This window comes from Danio rerio, chromosome 20 (genome assembly GCF_049306965.1).
Source record: "Danio rerio strain Tuebingen ecotype United States chromosome 20, GRCz12tu, whole genome shotgun sequence".
NCBI classification, from domain to species: Eukaryota; Metazoa; Chordata; class Actinopteri; order Cypriniformes; family Danionidae; genus Danio; species Danio rerio.
This window is the reverse complement of record NC_133195.1, coordinates 26,031,614-26,047,452: the sequence shown is the minus strand read 5'-3', so window position 1 is coordinate 26,047,452 and position 15,839 is coordinate 26,031,614. Positions and strand designations below refer to the sequence as shown.

At 35.5% G+C, this 15,839-nt stretch overlaps 2 protein-coding genes across 3 annotated transcripts; one reads left to right on the top strand and one right to left on the bottom strand.

The window, feature by feature from the left end:
* Positions 1-559: 559 nt before the first annotated feature.
* On the bottom strand, positions 560-4,492 carry si:dkey-90m5.4. The gene is made up of 3 exons (NM_001044772.1): positions 4,376-4,492; positions 3,807-4,149; positions 560-1,331 (listed from the first exon to the last, which is right to left on the bottom strand). Exons 2-3 carry the CDS (start codon positions 4,138-4,140, stop codon positions 682-684), a joined length of 984 nt encoding a protein of 327 aa, NP_001038237.1. The 5' UTR covers positions 4,141-4,149; positions 4,376-4,492; the 3' UTR covers positions 560-681.
* Positions 4,258-14,856, top strand: slc10a4 (solute carrier family 10 member 4). 2 transcript variants are annotated; one of them, NM_001044803.2, is made up of 3 exons: positions 4,258-4,297; positions 7,726-7,936; positions 13,186-14,856. In NM_001044803.2, exons 1-3 carry the CDS (start codon positions 4,269-4,271, stop codon positions 13,723-13,725), a joined length of 780 nt encoding a protein of 259 aa, NP_001038268.1. In that variant the 5' UTR covers positions 4,258-4,268; the 3' UTR covers positions 13,726-14,856. The 2 variants fall into 2 exon arrangements, with proteins under 2 accessions (NP_001038268.1, NP_001315270.1); NM_001328341.1 differs by lacking the exon at positions 4,258-4,297 and adding an exon at positions 6,376-6,799.
* Positions 14,857-15,839: the final 983 nt, after the last annotated feature.

Sequence of the window (15,839 nt, the reverse complement as noted above, 5' to 3'; positions counted from 1 at the left end):
GTTCTGAATGATTTTGAGATATTGAGCTTCAAAGTTGTTGCATTCCATTAAGCAAACCTTATGTGTAACATTTGTTTTTTAAATTAAAAATCTTAAAATGTAAACAACTTATTAAAAAAAATCCCATAATGCATATGAGTTATCATTTAATAAGAATATGTGAATAACTCAATTTTGACAAAAATGTCAGATCCTTATAATTCTAAGATGATGATTTGTCTCCTCTTTTTGGCTGATCCAAAAAATGGTCTGATCTGTATATACAAAACCATGATGTGATCCGACTTCAAGTGTTAGACTTGCTGTGCAAAATCTTAAGGTTGTGATTGATTTTTGGTTATAGTTCTCTGCCTTTTAATACATTACATTTTAGAGGTGTAAGTCAAAAACTGCTTGTTATTTGTTTTTTTAAAGATGTTTTTTGTTTTGTTTTGTTATTTAACTATAGTTATTTATTATTTTATTTCATTTATTAGTAATTGTGTTAAATCGTACATGTTTTATGACTTTTAAAAAAATCATTTGAAATGTCAAAAAGAAGAGTTATATCACAATTAAGTACTGTTCTATTAAATCTTAAATGTTTATTTCCAGTGCAGCTTGCAAACCATTAATGGAAATTGCTTAAACCCTTGCTTCCACTTCTTTTGAACACATTTTCTCTTCCAGATCTTGTTTCTCTCACTCTTTCAGGCCCATGTCTTTGCGTGTAAGTGTTGCAATGACACGATCTTTCAGGTTCTCTGGTGCAGCACATTTAGGCTCTGACTGAAGTGACTCCATGGTAATTTTCCTCCATAGGTACTCTATTTTAGCGTCACAGTGCCAAGGGTTAAAGGTCAGCTCTACCCAGCTGGTATTAATATCTAATATGCCAGGTGACAGAAACTGCAGCCTGTTGTCACTGAGATCAACATACTCTAAGCGCTTGAGCTCCTGGAATACAGTTGGAGGAAGGCTGTCTATTCTGTTTTTTTGCAAGAAGATGTGTGTCAGGTTAGTAGAGCCACTAAAGGCTTTCACGTCCAAGGTCTGGATTTTGTTCTGGTCCAAATAAAGCCTCTCCAAAGCAGTGTGAGCATCTAGACACCCTACCGGAAGCTCTTCGATTTTGTTCTGCGAGAGGTGCAGAACCTTCAGATGTCTCAGATTTTGGAGTTGGGCCATTGGGAATTTCATGAGTTGATTTCCAGACAGGTCCAACCAAGTGAGATTGCTGTTGTTGGGAAACCAATCTGGGTGGATGTTGGAGATGCGGTTGTCTTTCAGCACCAGGTTGAGGAGTGGAGCATGACGGAAAACATACTCTGGTAGCTCTCGCAGTTCATTATCTGAGCACAGTTCAGATGAGGAGAGTTAGAGAACAATACAAATGTGACCTGCTGCATTATTTTAAGTAGTATTTTGGCTGTCCTAAAACCTTCTTCAAATATTTTTGGAGAAAATAGAGCAAAAAAGGTCAGGTATTGCATCAGTGCTCTTCATTAGCCTTAAATGGTGCAGTTTAAAATGTTCTTGTTTGGTCACAAGGGCCAGTAATGTTTGGCCCCTCGGTTTATTAAATTCATGTTTATTTATAAAGCACTTTTTACAATGTAGATTGTGTCAAAGCAGCTTAACATAGTTCTACTTAAGTCCAGATTTATATAGTCCAGAGTATATCTCTGGTCTTGTGTCATAACATGCATCTAGTAACCTTTGTTTGTCTAACAAATTACAGTTGGTTGTTCCCAAACTAAAAGATGACTGCTTTTTGGTGTCAGCTCCACATAACTGGAATAATTTACAATTTGACAAAGTCTGTGTTTATGTGCCACTTTTATAATTGCTTTTTAAAACTCATTTAAATGCTTTTGCAATTCTTAAGCAGTTTTTTTATGACCTAACTTAGCCTATTTAAGGGCAATTCTTTAACTACGGGAACTTTTAGTCTTGTGAAGTTAAGTAAAAATAATTGTTATAACTGAAGTGAGTGACTATAACCTTCAAAAATACCAAACGATTTGTAATTAGAATTTGTTTGAGTACAAATAGACCAGTGTTAGGTAAAAAAAATTGAATTCATTCGCAACTTAGTACACACATTTAGTTATTGATATATTTATTATTTTAGTGATATATTCCTTTCTTTATTGAATTTTCAAGGGAACTAACAATACATTAACATTTACAGGTTAATTCAACCTCACCTGACGTTCACAAGTTCTTTTTTGTTGTTTTAATGCTGTTAAAATGTTATATAATAGATGCTATTTGTTTAGTATAGAAAATGGCCGTCTTTCGCGCCCTTAGTGCAGCCGTTAGAACAGGGGCAGATTAATGCCACCCAACTTCAAAACAGCATTCTCTGCTTGAACATGGTAACGTTAGTAATACTGTTAAAGCAGAGACGTTTCAATTCTCACTATTCAGATCAATTAAGTTAACGGATTAACAAAAATAATATACAAAAAGTAAAAACTTTTCCCCGTGTGGCTTTCTCCATTTTAACGGTCAATTACGACCACTGCTTAATTTGAATTCAAAGTCTTACGCCTGTTTCACACCGCAAGCGTCAGCGGCGCGTGAGCAGAGCGTGAGCAGAGCGTGTGTTTTCGGCGTCCATGTTAACAGATTACAGCTTTCATACCGCACGCAGCAGCAGCGCGTCAGTGCGAGGCGTGAGCGTCGCCGAAGCAGCAGTGCAGCGATAGTTTCGGCGCTGGGTCTATTTTTGACGCGCTGCTCACGCTCAATTAAAGTGACAGTGCATTGATAATGACCAAAACACATCGAATGACAGTAAAAAGTAGCAATTTTACCCAATAAATGCGTTAATAATGTCAAATGGTTTATATATAGTCATTCAAATGAACTTAAAACGATTAAAAACGGCAACAAACATTTATTTAGGCCCGAACTACAAAACCGAATGTAAAACAATTTTACTATCAGTTTTGCTTAAGTTGCACACTAGTTGTAGGAGAGGGGAAATGGAATATTTACGGGATTTGTAGTCCATAGCGAAGTGTATTGTGGGTAGTGTAGTGCGACTCGCATGCTGGATTATGTGAGCTCGCTGTGTTCTGTGCAGCTGAGCAGAGGAAGAAAGTTTTAATCGGCTTTGTTTTATGTTCACTCGAATTATTCCTACCGGGAGCTGTTTGCTCTGTGAATCTGACAACACGAAAATAAGTGAAAGAATGGCATGCATTAATTACTTTTGTCCGTCTCATCATCTGCACGAGCATGAATTAACGAGCTGTTATTCTGCCGCTGGACAGCACTGAAGCGGAGAAAGTAATACTAGTTTGATCATGTATAAATATCATTATAACTATATTGTATAAATATTATTATAACTAGGTCTACTGCAACCTGATAATCAAAAAACTAATGACATGATATCACAGGCGATTGTCCTCTGACTGTAGACACTTCTCAGCATACAGTACTATTTGATCTATAAAATTTGTAAAATAAACATTTGCAGGTTAAAGAAACAGCATAGGAGGGGCCTTGGTGCAGATGAAAAGTTTAAAAAGTGTATTTGTATATAGAGAGACATGGATAACTAGATAGAATAGACAGAGATAGGTTGATCTCTGCAGCAGCTGCCGAAGAGCTGCGCGCTGCAGACGCAGCTGGTGTGAAAGGCAAACGCCTGCGTGCTGCTACTGCTCGACATACGCGCTGCTCACGCTCTGCTCACGCGCCGCTGACGCTTGCGGTGTGAAACAGGCGTTAAGTCTCAAAGTCGCATTGTGAATTCTCTCTCTCTCTCTCTCTCTCTCTCTCTCTCACACACACACACACACACCACCTACCTGTGAGGTCAATGGTGTGCAGGTACTTCAGGTCTTTCAGAATGTCTGCCGGTAAACTGCTGAGTTTGTTGCCGGGCAGGTGTAACTCCTCCAGAAGCGGGACTGCTCTTAAGTGTTCAGAAGTCAGCACGGTCAGGTTGGTGAACTGGATGGTCAAAGAAGTGGTGCTGGGAGGAAGACCGTCTCCAGGAAAATGAGAGAGTCCAGCATCAGGACACACGACCTCGGTGGTTTTGGCGCTGAAGTGGCACGTGCATCTCTTTGGACACGAGAGGGCGTCCCGACTACACAGGACCAGCATCACCGCGAGCGCGCGCACGAGCCAGGAGTTCATCTTCACGAGCTTGAAGAAGAAAAAAGTTTAATTCAAACTATTTTCTCACAAATACTTGTTTACTTCATAAGACAGAGCTGTTTTGCTTTTGAGAAGATATTTACTTAGAGCAAAGCTAATTTCAACAAATGGTTAGGCCTATTACCATAAAGAAAACGTAAGAATGGCTAGATTAGTGAAATTGGCTGGTTATTTTTTTACAAGTGGTAAAACATCAATAAAAACACAATTTTACCTTGTGTAAATGTCCAGTTATTCCAAAATTCTGCTCATTAGTTTGGGTTATATAACCTGACAGAGACTGTCCAGTGTGTGCATCCAGCACTGTTTACAGGAAAATAAAACAGTCAGAGAAAACTCGTCACTAATGCAAATAGTGATCTGAACATGACTCAGGGTGAAAGTACACACCGCGTTTCCAAAAAGAGTATTAATTAAAACAGCTAAAATGTAGCAGACAGACCGTCGTTTTAATAAAAAAATTAAAAAATAAATTAAATATTATTTACGAATGGTGGTGAAATCTAACATAAAAATATAAATTGAAAAAAATTTTATAGTGAAAGAACGACTAATAACAGTCTAGTGTTAGATCAATACATGTAAATGATTGATGTTTTCCTGAAGAATCAGCGTTGCACAATGAAGAAGAAGTTGCACAACACGAATGGGAACAAGTTTTCATTTCAAATCATGCTGCAGGTTCCCGGTGATTTGTTTCATGCTGAGGAAATGGCTCAAGTTGATTCTGAAATTGATTTTGTGGTGAAATAAATATTACAGATAAAATGTACATTGAGTAAATTTCAGGCAAGAACTTAAAAAGTAATTTACCTTCATATATAGAGCCTCTCACTCAAATAAAGCTTCTGATGAAACTTAGCAATTATTTTTTACTTGTAGCCTTTTTTAACTTTGGAAATAATAAATACTCATCTTTCTGATATTGCTACAATACATTCTGTTGCATGTTTTTTACATTGTAGACTATCTCTTTCTGTTTGTTTGTTTGTTTGCGTTTTTCAGCTGAACAAATGTTTTTTGTTGTTATCTTGCTGTTTTGATGAAATATCCCATTTATATATTTAAAGAACTATCAGGTTATTAAAGGTAAAGAGGTCTTCGAGTTCAGTACATGTGGTTTCCTTTAATGTTTCGTAAAAAAAAGCTAAATTAAACTTATGAAAATACTGAACAAACTTTGACCAAGTTCAATTAATTCTCTTTGTTAAAAAGTGTGCTAAATTGACAGCAGTTCTACAACATTATTCATTTTCATTTAGTCAGTTTTTCTTAACCTTAAAGAGATTTAATTCTGTTTAGCTATTAGCCTATACTGTAGCCTATATTATCAATTTCTTAGTTTTATTTATTCAATAATTTTCTTTTCAGCTTAGTCCCTTTATTAATCTGGGGACAACTTATCCACCATATGTTTTATGCAGCGGGTGACCTTCCATCCGCAACCAAACACTGGGAAACACCCATACACACTTGCATTCACACACTTATACTACGGCCATTTTAGCTTATTTATTCACATGTCTTTGGACTGTAGTTAACCGGAGCACCTGGAAGAAAACCCACGTGAACACGGGAAAACATGCAAACTCCACACAGAAGCGCCAACTGACCCAGGCGGGACTCGAACCAGCCACCTGTGAGGCGATCGTGCTACAGCGCAACCGTGACGCGCTCTTATAATTAATATATATACATTTATATTAAAATAGACAGTTTTACATATTGTGACTGAACTGAATGTTAAACCACTTTACAACTTTTAATCAACTTATTTGATAAATAAACCTAGAATTTTGGCGCTGAATAAAAACACGTACAGGATTTTAATAAAACAAGAGGAAAAGCGTGCACACGCTCTCTCAAGATGGGAAATGTTTGTGTTCAGCTCTGGGGTTAATTAATGAGGATGGCGTCTCTAATGGTCCTTGGTGACGCGACGCGCTCCACGCCAAACCCCTCCCGGTGTGCCCGCGCTGCGCTGGAGAGCCGGTGTCCCTCCGTCACCGCGGACAGTTCTGCAATGATCCTGTGCCGCTAGTGGAGCGCGCGCCTTGCCTTTCTCCACAGTTCTGGGAGGGGACACCTGCGGGGACCAAGGATCCTTTGGAGAGCTCCAGTCCCCAGGAGAGTCGATGGAGACCTACAGCACCTACAGGAGGCTTCTGAGCTTCACGGAAGGTCTCGACAGTTTCCCGGAGAGTCCACTTATGGCGGAGTTACGCGCCACACAAGAGCCGCTCTCTCTGGTGCCCAGGAGCGATGTGGCTCCAGCAGGGCTCCTGGCGGCTCAGTTCTCGTCCTCTGAAGCACCCACTCACCGGATCGTTGCTTTCTGGGATTCACCTTTGAGTCACTGGATTAACGTGTTTGTTGGCATAGTCCTGTGCTTCACCATGCTCGGGCTGGGCTGCACGGTGGAGCTCAGTCAGCTGGGCGAGCACATCCGCAAGCCCATCGGAGTGCTGCTGGCGGCGGTGTGCCAGTTTGTGCTGATGCCCCTCATCGCCTTCCTTCTGGCTCTTGCCTTCTCGCTCAACGATGTGGCCGCAATGGCCGTGCTGTTGTGCGGCTGCTGCCCCGGAGGAAACCTCTCCAACATAATGACTCTGCTGGTCAACGGAGACATGAACCTCAGGTAGATGACAGGTCTTTGCCCACATCCGACCAGTAATGCGGTGCGAGGGTGGTGAGGACAAACTGCATTGAAGTAAATGTTTTTGGGATGTTTGAGAATGTCTCTAACAAAGTATGAGAAATAATACACTCCAAAAAAAAAAAAAAAAACGTTGAGTTGTTTACTTAAGCCAATGGTTGAGTTAGAAAATATTTGGTGCTTTTTGGGTTATTTTTAACCTTTATTGGGTTATTTATTTCTTAACTCATTTACTTAACTAATAAAATATATTATGAGATTGTATTTTAAAATGAAATGAAAATGGACAGGGCAACATGGTGACGGAGTGTAGCGCTCTCACCTCACAGCAAGAAGGTCACTGGTTCGAGCCTCGGCTGGGTCAGTTGGCGTTTCTGTGTGGAATTTGCATGTTCTCCCCGTGTTCGCGTGGGTTTCCTCCGGGTGCTCCGGTTTCTCCCACAAGTCCAAAGACATGCAGTACAGGTGAATTGGGTAAGCTAAAATTGTCCATAGTGTATTTGTGTGAATGAGTGTGAATGGGTGTTTCCCAGTGGTGGGTTGCAGCTGGAAGGGCATCAGCTGCGTAATATGCTGGATAAGTTGGGGATTCATTCTGCTGTGGCGACCCCTGATTAATAAAGGGACTAAGCCGACAAGAAAATGAATGAATGAATGAAAATGGATAAAGCAGGTGGGACATCATTTGAAAATAAGATACCAGAAAAATAAAACACAATGAATAAAACATTTTAAGAATAAACCGAAGATGACTTGGAGAGAAAAAAGTCAAACGAAACAAAACATAAAATAAATAAAAATCTATATTAAAAAGCTGTATGTATGCTTATCACACTCCAGAATATCAAACTGCACTGCTTGTCAGTCTTTGGTCAACCATTGCTTTAGGATGGTATTTTGTGTTTCAGCATCATCATGACCATCTCCTCCACTCTCCTGGCCCTTGTGCTCATGCCGCTGTGTCTGTGGATGTATAGTCGCGCATGGATCAACACACCAGTGGTGGACCTTCTGCCCTTCGGCCCCATCATTCTGACCCTGTGCAGCACCCTCATCCCCATCGGCCTTGGCGTCTGGCTGAGACAGCGCTACATTCACGTGGCAGAAGTCATCATCAAGGTGCACACATTTCTAGCACTAAAATTTGATAATTGGATAAAGTTTTTCTTTTTACAATATATGAATCTATTTTCATCACTCCGAAATTAGGAAAACCCACTTATAAATCTGAAATAAATGCAAATTTCACATATATAAATCATGATATGCAGTGCTCAGCATATATGACTACACTCCATTTTGAAAATGAATATTTTTAACCATTTTTAAGTGAATACGGGTAATACATTTAGCTGCATTTGAACAAAATAGATTTATTTATTAGATATATTAACATATAACAGATATATTTATTAAAATAATATTTTTTTCACCAAACATATTTAGAAATGGAAAGATAATACAATTACATTCATGAAAAATATTGCAAAAATAAATAAAAAAAACAACAGCATTTCAACAAAATAGTACTTTTTTTTTTTGTTTCTCTTGATTTTTGCTATTTTTGAAAAAATCATTTAAATATTAAATATTATTTTTTTATATATATAACATAAATTTGGGCAACTAATTTTTGAACCATTATTGTAAGTAATTATGTTAGATGAGCTCCAGATTTGGCTCCAGTACTGACTAATCTAATGTATATGCACAAATATAATATTGTAAAGTATCCTATAGAAAATATTAGTTTAAACGAGAGATTTGTTGGGGGTGTATACTCATATATGTTGAGCACTATATTTTTTATGCATGTATACATAAAAAATGTTGTAAAAAAAACTGCTGCTTTTATATATAAATGTACATATGTGTTCAAATATATTAGCTTTAATGATATATATATATATATATATATATATATATATATATATATATATATATATATATATATATATATATATATATATATATATATATATATACACATATATACGATATATATATATATATATATATATATATATATATATATATATATATATATATATATATATATATATATATATATATATATATATGTATATACGGTTGAAGTTTTTATGTTGGAGAAAAGGAAATTTTCACAGTATGTCTGATAATATTTTTTTATTCTGGAGAAAGTCTTATTTGTTTTATTTCGGCTAGATTTAAAGCAGTTATTAATTTTTTTAAAACCATTTTTGGGAAAAAAAAGATTAGCCCCTTTAAGCTGATTTTTTTTTCAATAATCTACAGAACAACCCATCGTTATACAATAACTTGCCTAATTACCCTAACCTGCCTAGTTCACCTTATTAACCTAGTTAAGCCTTTAAATGTCACTTTAAGCTGTATAGAAGTGTCTTGAAAAATACCAATTAAAATATTATTTACTGTCATCATGTCAAAGATAAAATAAATCCGTTATTAGAAATAAGTTTTTAAAACTATTATGCTTAGAAATGTGTTGAAACAATCTTCCCTCCATTAAACAGAAATTGGTGAATAAAATAAACAGGGGCACTAATAATTCAGGGGGGCTAATAATTCTGACTTCAACTCTTCAACTGTATATATATATATATATATATATATATATATATATATATATATATATATATATATGATGGATAGGTTGGCGGTTCATTCCGCTGTGGCGACCCCGGATTAATAAAGGGACTAAGCCAACAAGAAAATGAATGAATGAATAATGAACATGTACATACAAATTTGTAATTCCAGTTAGAAAAAATATATGTAACCCGCCATTATTGCAATATTTTAAAATATATGTTGCATACATGACATATATTTTATATATGTCAAATTAAAATTTGAACTTCTAATTTGCATTTACATTTCCATTTATAAGATTTCTACATGGGAATACTGAACAGAGCAGAAAAAAAAGAATTTTCAATTTTTTTTAATATAAAATATTGTACATAATCAATAACATGAAAAATGTTTGCTACATGTAGCTGAAGATGAGATTTAACATCTTAAAACTTATTTTGGGAAACAGCCTTTAAATATGTGCTGTAATTGAAATCTACACGCTGTAAAACCGAACAGTCAACTTCATCAAATAAAATGAGTGTAGTTAACTCAAAACTGACTGGAAGTTAATTCCACTCATTTGAAAAGAGTTTTGAATTCAGCGTTAAAGCTAATTAGTTAATAAAATACCTCATTACATCAAACTAAATGGAGCAAGTTCACAGTACTCATATAAATTAGTGGTTTAACTCAAATGGTTTGTTGCAATCGGTTTCCTCAAATGGTTTGAGTTGACCTAACTTACTAACTAACTTTGGGTTTTACAGTGCTCAGTTGGTTTGAGTTCATTTATTGGGTTTTACTGTGCTCAAATTGCATCATTTACTTAAATGAAGTAAGTTCACAGTACTCGTTAGGATTAGTTTTTGCACTTAAATGGTTTATTGCTATCGGTTTCCTCAAATGGTTTTTGTTACCTTAACTTATTGGGTTTAAGAGTGCAGATACAAACTGATGAGATACAACATTTAAAAGTGTATTCTGGATGTTTTCTTTACAATAAAAAAAAACTATATGAATGCCCAAAATATCAAAATAGATGAAAAAAACAATTTTTTTCCTGCAGTGCCTGGCCTTTAGTATAATATAAAGTGATTAAACTTCATGCTATCTTTTCTGAAATATCGCTGGTTGTGATGTCGTCCTAATGTCCACAATCTCTGGCCATTAAAGGAGTCTGAAGTGCCCGGGGCAAGGTGGCGTCACATACGCACGCATGGGTTCCTCCTTTCAGTTAAGCTTATCTAAGAACAGCCTGGTAAGGGTACAGTGGCGACTGTGAGATAGAGCGAGGACGAGGGAGGAGTAACAGAGACAGTGATAAAGAAACAAGGGTGGTTTCAGAGAAAGCACATCAAGTGGAGTGGATAAAAACTGGGCTGATTTGTCACTCATGGCTTGCACTTTTCTTTTCTAGTAGTAACATCGTGTGTCTCTCTGTGCCATTCACTCTTTTCAGGATTGATTCCCCAGGTCATTCATAGCTAAATATGTCACTTTCAATTGTTCCCAGTCTCTTTAATAAAGGAAAGGCTTTATAGTTAATTGCTGCCTGCTGAATCTTGTTACACCATGTCATTTTTTCAGCAGTTTCGCTGGACTTGGGAAATGTGTGTCGTTTACATCATGAGTGATTATACTTGTATGGTGAGATTAAGCTGATATAATTTGTTTAAATCTATGATAAAAATGTTTGTTTTTTAAAAAAGGGGTTGTTTAGAATATTTAGACAATAAATTACCACATAATATTCAGTCCATTAGACGCATTTACTACGTGAAAATTACTATTTTTGAGCACATACATTGTAATGTACACTGAAAAAATATATATGTTGAATTTCCTAAAACATTTTAAGGTGTTTGCAAAGAATTTTTATGGGCTAAATTCCTTCATTTATTAATTTTCCTTTGGCTTAGTCCCTTTATTCATTAAGGGTTGCCACAGTGAAATGAACCGCCAACTTATCCAGAATATGTTTTACACAGCATCCATACACACTCATGCACAGTCATACACTACAGCCAATTTATTTATTCAATTCACCTATAGCTCATGTGTATGGATTGTGGGGGAAACCGGAGCACCCAGAGGAAAATCACACGAACACGGGGAGAACATGCAAACTCCACACAGAAATGCCAGCTGACCCAGCCAGGACTCGAACCAGCAACTTTCTTGTTGTAAGGTGACAGTGCTAACCACTGAGCCACCGTGTCGCCCATGGGCTGAATTTAAACAAATTGAACAATGCTAAATTTGTATTTGGCTGTTTAAATTCACCCCATATAAATCGTTTGAAACCACTTACCTCAACAAAATGAGTAAATCCAAAGAATCATTTTTTTAGTGTACCAAGAAAATGTATAAATAAAATTATAAGACCTTCATTAGACCTAAAACATAATAGAAATACAAATCCTGCGAGAATATGTCCACCCAAGTATACATAAAATTTAAAAAAAAAAAATGTAAGAGCACATACTTTTAATTGATACAATTACAAATATTTTAGCCAATTTTTAAAATTTTATTTAGATTTCATTTTATTTTAAGTTGTCAAAACAGATCAAATCAATTCAAATGGAAAATCTTCTTAAAAAAAGAAAATATAAAGGCTGCAATGCCTTTATCATCACATAGCATTATATACATACATACATACATACATATATATACATATACATATATATATATATTTTCAGATTAGTCCCTTTATAAATCTGGGGTCGCCACAGCGGAATGAACCGTCAACTTATTGAGCATATATATATATATATATATATATATATATATATATATATATATATATATATATATATATATATATATATATATATATATATATATATATATAAACCTATTTCAAAATGTCCATTATATCCATAAGAAATATTAATACAAGAATATATTTCTAAAAATGAATATGTTGTAATATATTGTAATATTTTTAATTATTCTAGTGGACATTTTCACAATATTATTTTTTATTTCAAGGTTCTAGTCAATATGGAATTTGGTCTAATCTAACATCAAACCCATCTATTAAACCAATAAATAAAATAAAACAATCTTCTAAGAATGTGTCCAATAGACCCATATAAATAAAAAGTATTATGGGAATATGTTTATTTTGCCCATTGTAAAACATTGTAGAAATATCTCCATTAGACCCCATACAATAAAATAATCATATAGTAAAATGTGTTCATTATATTCATAATAAATGATAAAAGTATTGTCAGAAAATGCCCAAAAATCCAGAAAAAATGATGGTTATATTATAATATTTCATTATAAATGGTTATAGTATTTAATTATAGACAGAAAAATATACTAATTTTCAGTATCTAGTGGTGGCGCGGTGGCGCAGAGGGTAGCACTGTCACCTCAAAGCAAGAAGGTCACTGCTTCGAGCTTTGGCTGGGTCAGCTGGCATTTCTGTGAGGAATTAGCATGTTCTCCCTGTGTTGGCATTGGTTTCCTCCGGGTGCTCCTGTTTCCCCCACAGTCCAAAGACATGCATTATAGGTGAATTGGGTAAGCTAAATTGTCCGTAGTGTAGGTGAGTGAATGAGAGTGATCTGTTGCAGCTGGAAGGACATCCGCTGTCTAAAAGATATGCTGAATAAGTTGAATAAGTTAATAAAGGGACTAAGCTGAAAAGAAAATAAATGAATGAATTTTAAGAATATAAAAATTGAACTCAACAGCATATACAAACATCTGCATGAGAGTGTAATGTAATGTCAGTGAGTAGGATTTACCTGTGTGTTGCTGTGCTCCAGGTGTCTCTGTGGTCTCTCCTGGTGACTCTGCTGATGCTCTTCATCATGACTGGCACTATGCTGGGCCCGGAGCTGCTGGCCACCATCCCTGCCTCTGTGTACCTGGTGGCTGTGCTCATGCCAATGGCTGGCTACACTGCAGGATACGGCCTTGCCACGCTCTTCGACCTCCCCCCTAACAGCCGCAGGACTGTCTCTTTAGAGACCGGATGCCAGAACATTCAGCTCTGCACTGCTATCCTGAAATTGGCGTTCCCCCCGCAGTTGATGGGTGGCATGTACATGTTTCCTTTGCTGTACGCTCTCTTCCAGGCCGCAGAGGCTGGCATCTTCATCCTGGTTTACCGCATGTACAGGAAAGAGGTTTTACACAAACAGGACCTCATGGAAGACGATGATGACGACACGAATGTATCCTACAAGAGAATGAAGGAAGAAGATGTGCCGTTTGATTCTACATATGGCGCGGTAATAGTGAGCGATCCGAATGTCATTGTGCTCGAGTCACAGGATGGTGCTGGAAGTCCTACGCCTGTGTAAAAACACACACGTACAAAAAAACTACTGGACTACACTGGACCTGTGTAATTGCATAAGGATTGATCCATTTCATTAGTTTTCTAACTAATCACTCGCAGAGTTTTAATGATAACGTGCCAAAAATGATTGCAAGACTGTGAAAATGAAAACTAATATCTTGACATCACTCAGAGGTGATAGGAAAGTTATTCAAGCCAATGTTTTAATGCTTTAAATCTTCATATAAACATGCTAAACATTGCCATTCAATGGAATTTTCTGAAATTAGCATAAAATATATACAGTTTTCAAAAGCAAATGCACATGCTAGGACAAATATTATATGAAAGCTATCAATATTATTTGAAAAAATGTGAGATATATAAATTTTTATACATTATTCTCTAATATAATGTACACATTTAAAAGTAAATGACAAGGTCAATCATATTGGAGTAATTCAATACATTTAGGCATGTATACTTGGTCATGATGATCTACCAAAATTGAAACTAAGCATCAGAATAGAAAATAATGGTGATTTGGGTGTGTTTGAATGAATGTGATAGTAAAGTTTACAGAGAAAGGTCCAAAAACAGAACAAAATGTGGTGAGTTTGAAGTTCTATGAGTGATAATCCATTGTTGGCTCTGTAATCAAGGAGAATGATCAGACTGGTTGAAGCAAACAGAAGGACAACAGCGTGTTTGACCAATGTCTGTAAGGTATTTGAAGCAGATGAGCTACAGCAGCAGCAGCAGAAGAGCAGCACACCCTAGTCACATATCAGGAATCTGAGGCTACAGTTCACACTGGCACGCTAAAATTGGACAATAGAAGACTGGAAATAGTTTTAGTTTAGTCTAGTTATGATTTTTACTGTGGTATTCAGATAGTCTGTGCAAAAAATTGGTATATGCAACATGAAAGCATGCATTCATACTGCCTTATATCAATGATTCAGGTGATGTTGTAATAGTGTGGGTGATGCTTTGGTCCTGTTAGTACCAACTGTGCATTGCTTTATAACCACTGTAAACCGATCTTGCTAAGGATCCTTGTAGCATCATGGATGTACAAATCATCAGCTGAGAAATGTTTCCAGCATCTTCTTGAATCAATACCACGAAGCCAGAAAGCATTCTGAAAGCAAACGTGAGTCTATACATATGGTTAGGTTGAGGGTAAAGCAAAGACCATGTGGGTCAGGTAGTGAAAACGGTAGGCAACAATTAATGAATTTGTTATGAATTAATTTATATTTAACAATAAAACCCCATCCCCCGCCTACTACACCTTCACATCCGCAGCTGTTGTTGGACCAGCAGAAACTATTACTAATTCACCAATGTCACTTTAGAGCTAATGTTTGAATGATTCTCTAGCGTAATGTCTAAAGTGAAGTCAAAACAGGTGCGCTCCAATAATTATGCTCCAGAAAGATAAATATTTAAAATAGGCCCTATCCTTAAAAATAAACTACATAGTTGTAATCTAAACAACTACATTATCAACTACATTAGCCTCAAAAGTACATTATGTTGTCTAACAGCAGCAATATTTGTCAAACTCTAGAGTGTTCTCTGCTTGTCGCTGTATGTGGGAGGAGTTACACACAAGGGTGAAGGGTTAAGAGGCTGGTCGAGTGCTGTCACTGGCAGATTATTGCATGGGTATCAGCCAATCAGATTCAAGAACCAGACAGAACAATTGTGTGTGTGTGTGTGTGTGTATATATATATATATATATATATATATATATATATATATATATATATGTGTATATGTATGTATATATATTTATATATGTATATATATATATGTATACATATATGTATATATATATATATATATATATATATATATATATATATATATATATATGTATGTATGTATATATGTATGTATATATATGTATATATGTATATATATATATATGTATATATATATATATATATATATATATGTATATATATATATATATATATGTATATATATATATATATATATATATATATATATATATATATATATGTATGTATGTATGTATGTATGTATGTATGTATGTATGTATATATATATATATATATATATATATATATATATATATATATATATATATATATATATATATT

Coding starts and splice junctions, on each gene's coding strand:
- si:dkey-90m5.4 (NM_001044772.1), bottom strand. CDS start 4,140: ATGAACTCCTGGCTCGTGCGCGCGCTCGCGGTGATGCTGGTCCTGTGT. Junction 1,332..3,806: donor GCACACCATTGACCTCACAG/GTAGGTGGTGTG, acceptor AACTGTGCTCAG/ATAATGAACTGCGAGAGCTA.
- slc10a4 (NM_001328341.1), top strand. CDS start 6,558: ATGCTCGGGCTGGGCTGCACGGTGGAGCTCAGTCAGCTGGGCGAGCAC. Junction 6,800..7,725: donor AACGGAGACATGAACCTCAG/GTAGATGACAGG, acceptor TTTGTGTTTCAG/CATCATCATGACCATCTCCT. Junction 7,937..13,185: donor TGGCAGAAGTCATCATCAAG/GTGCACACATTT, acceptor GCTGTGCTCCAG/GTGTCTCTGTGGTCTCTCCT.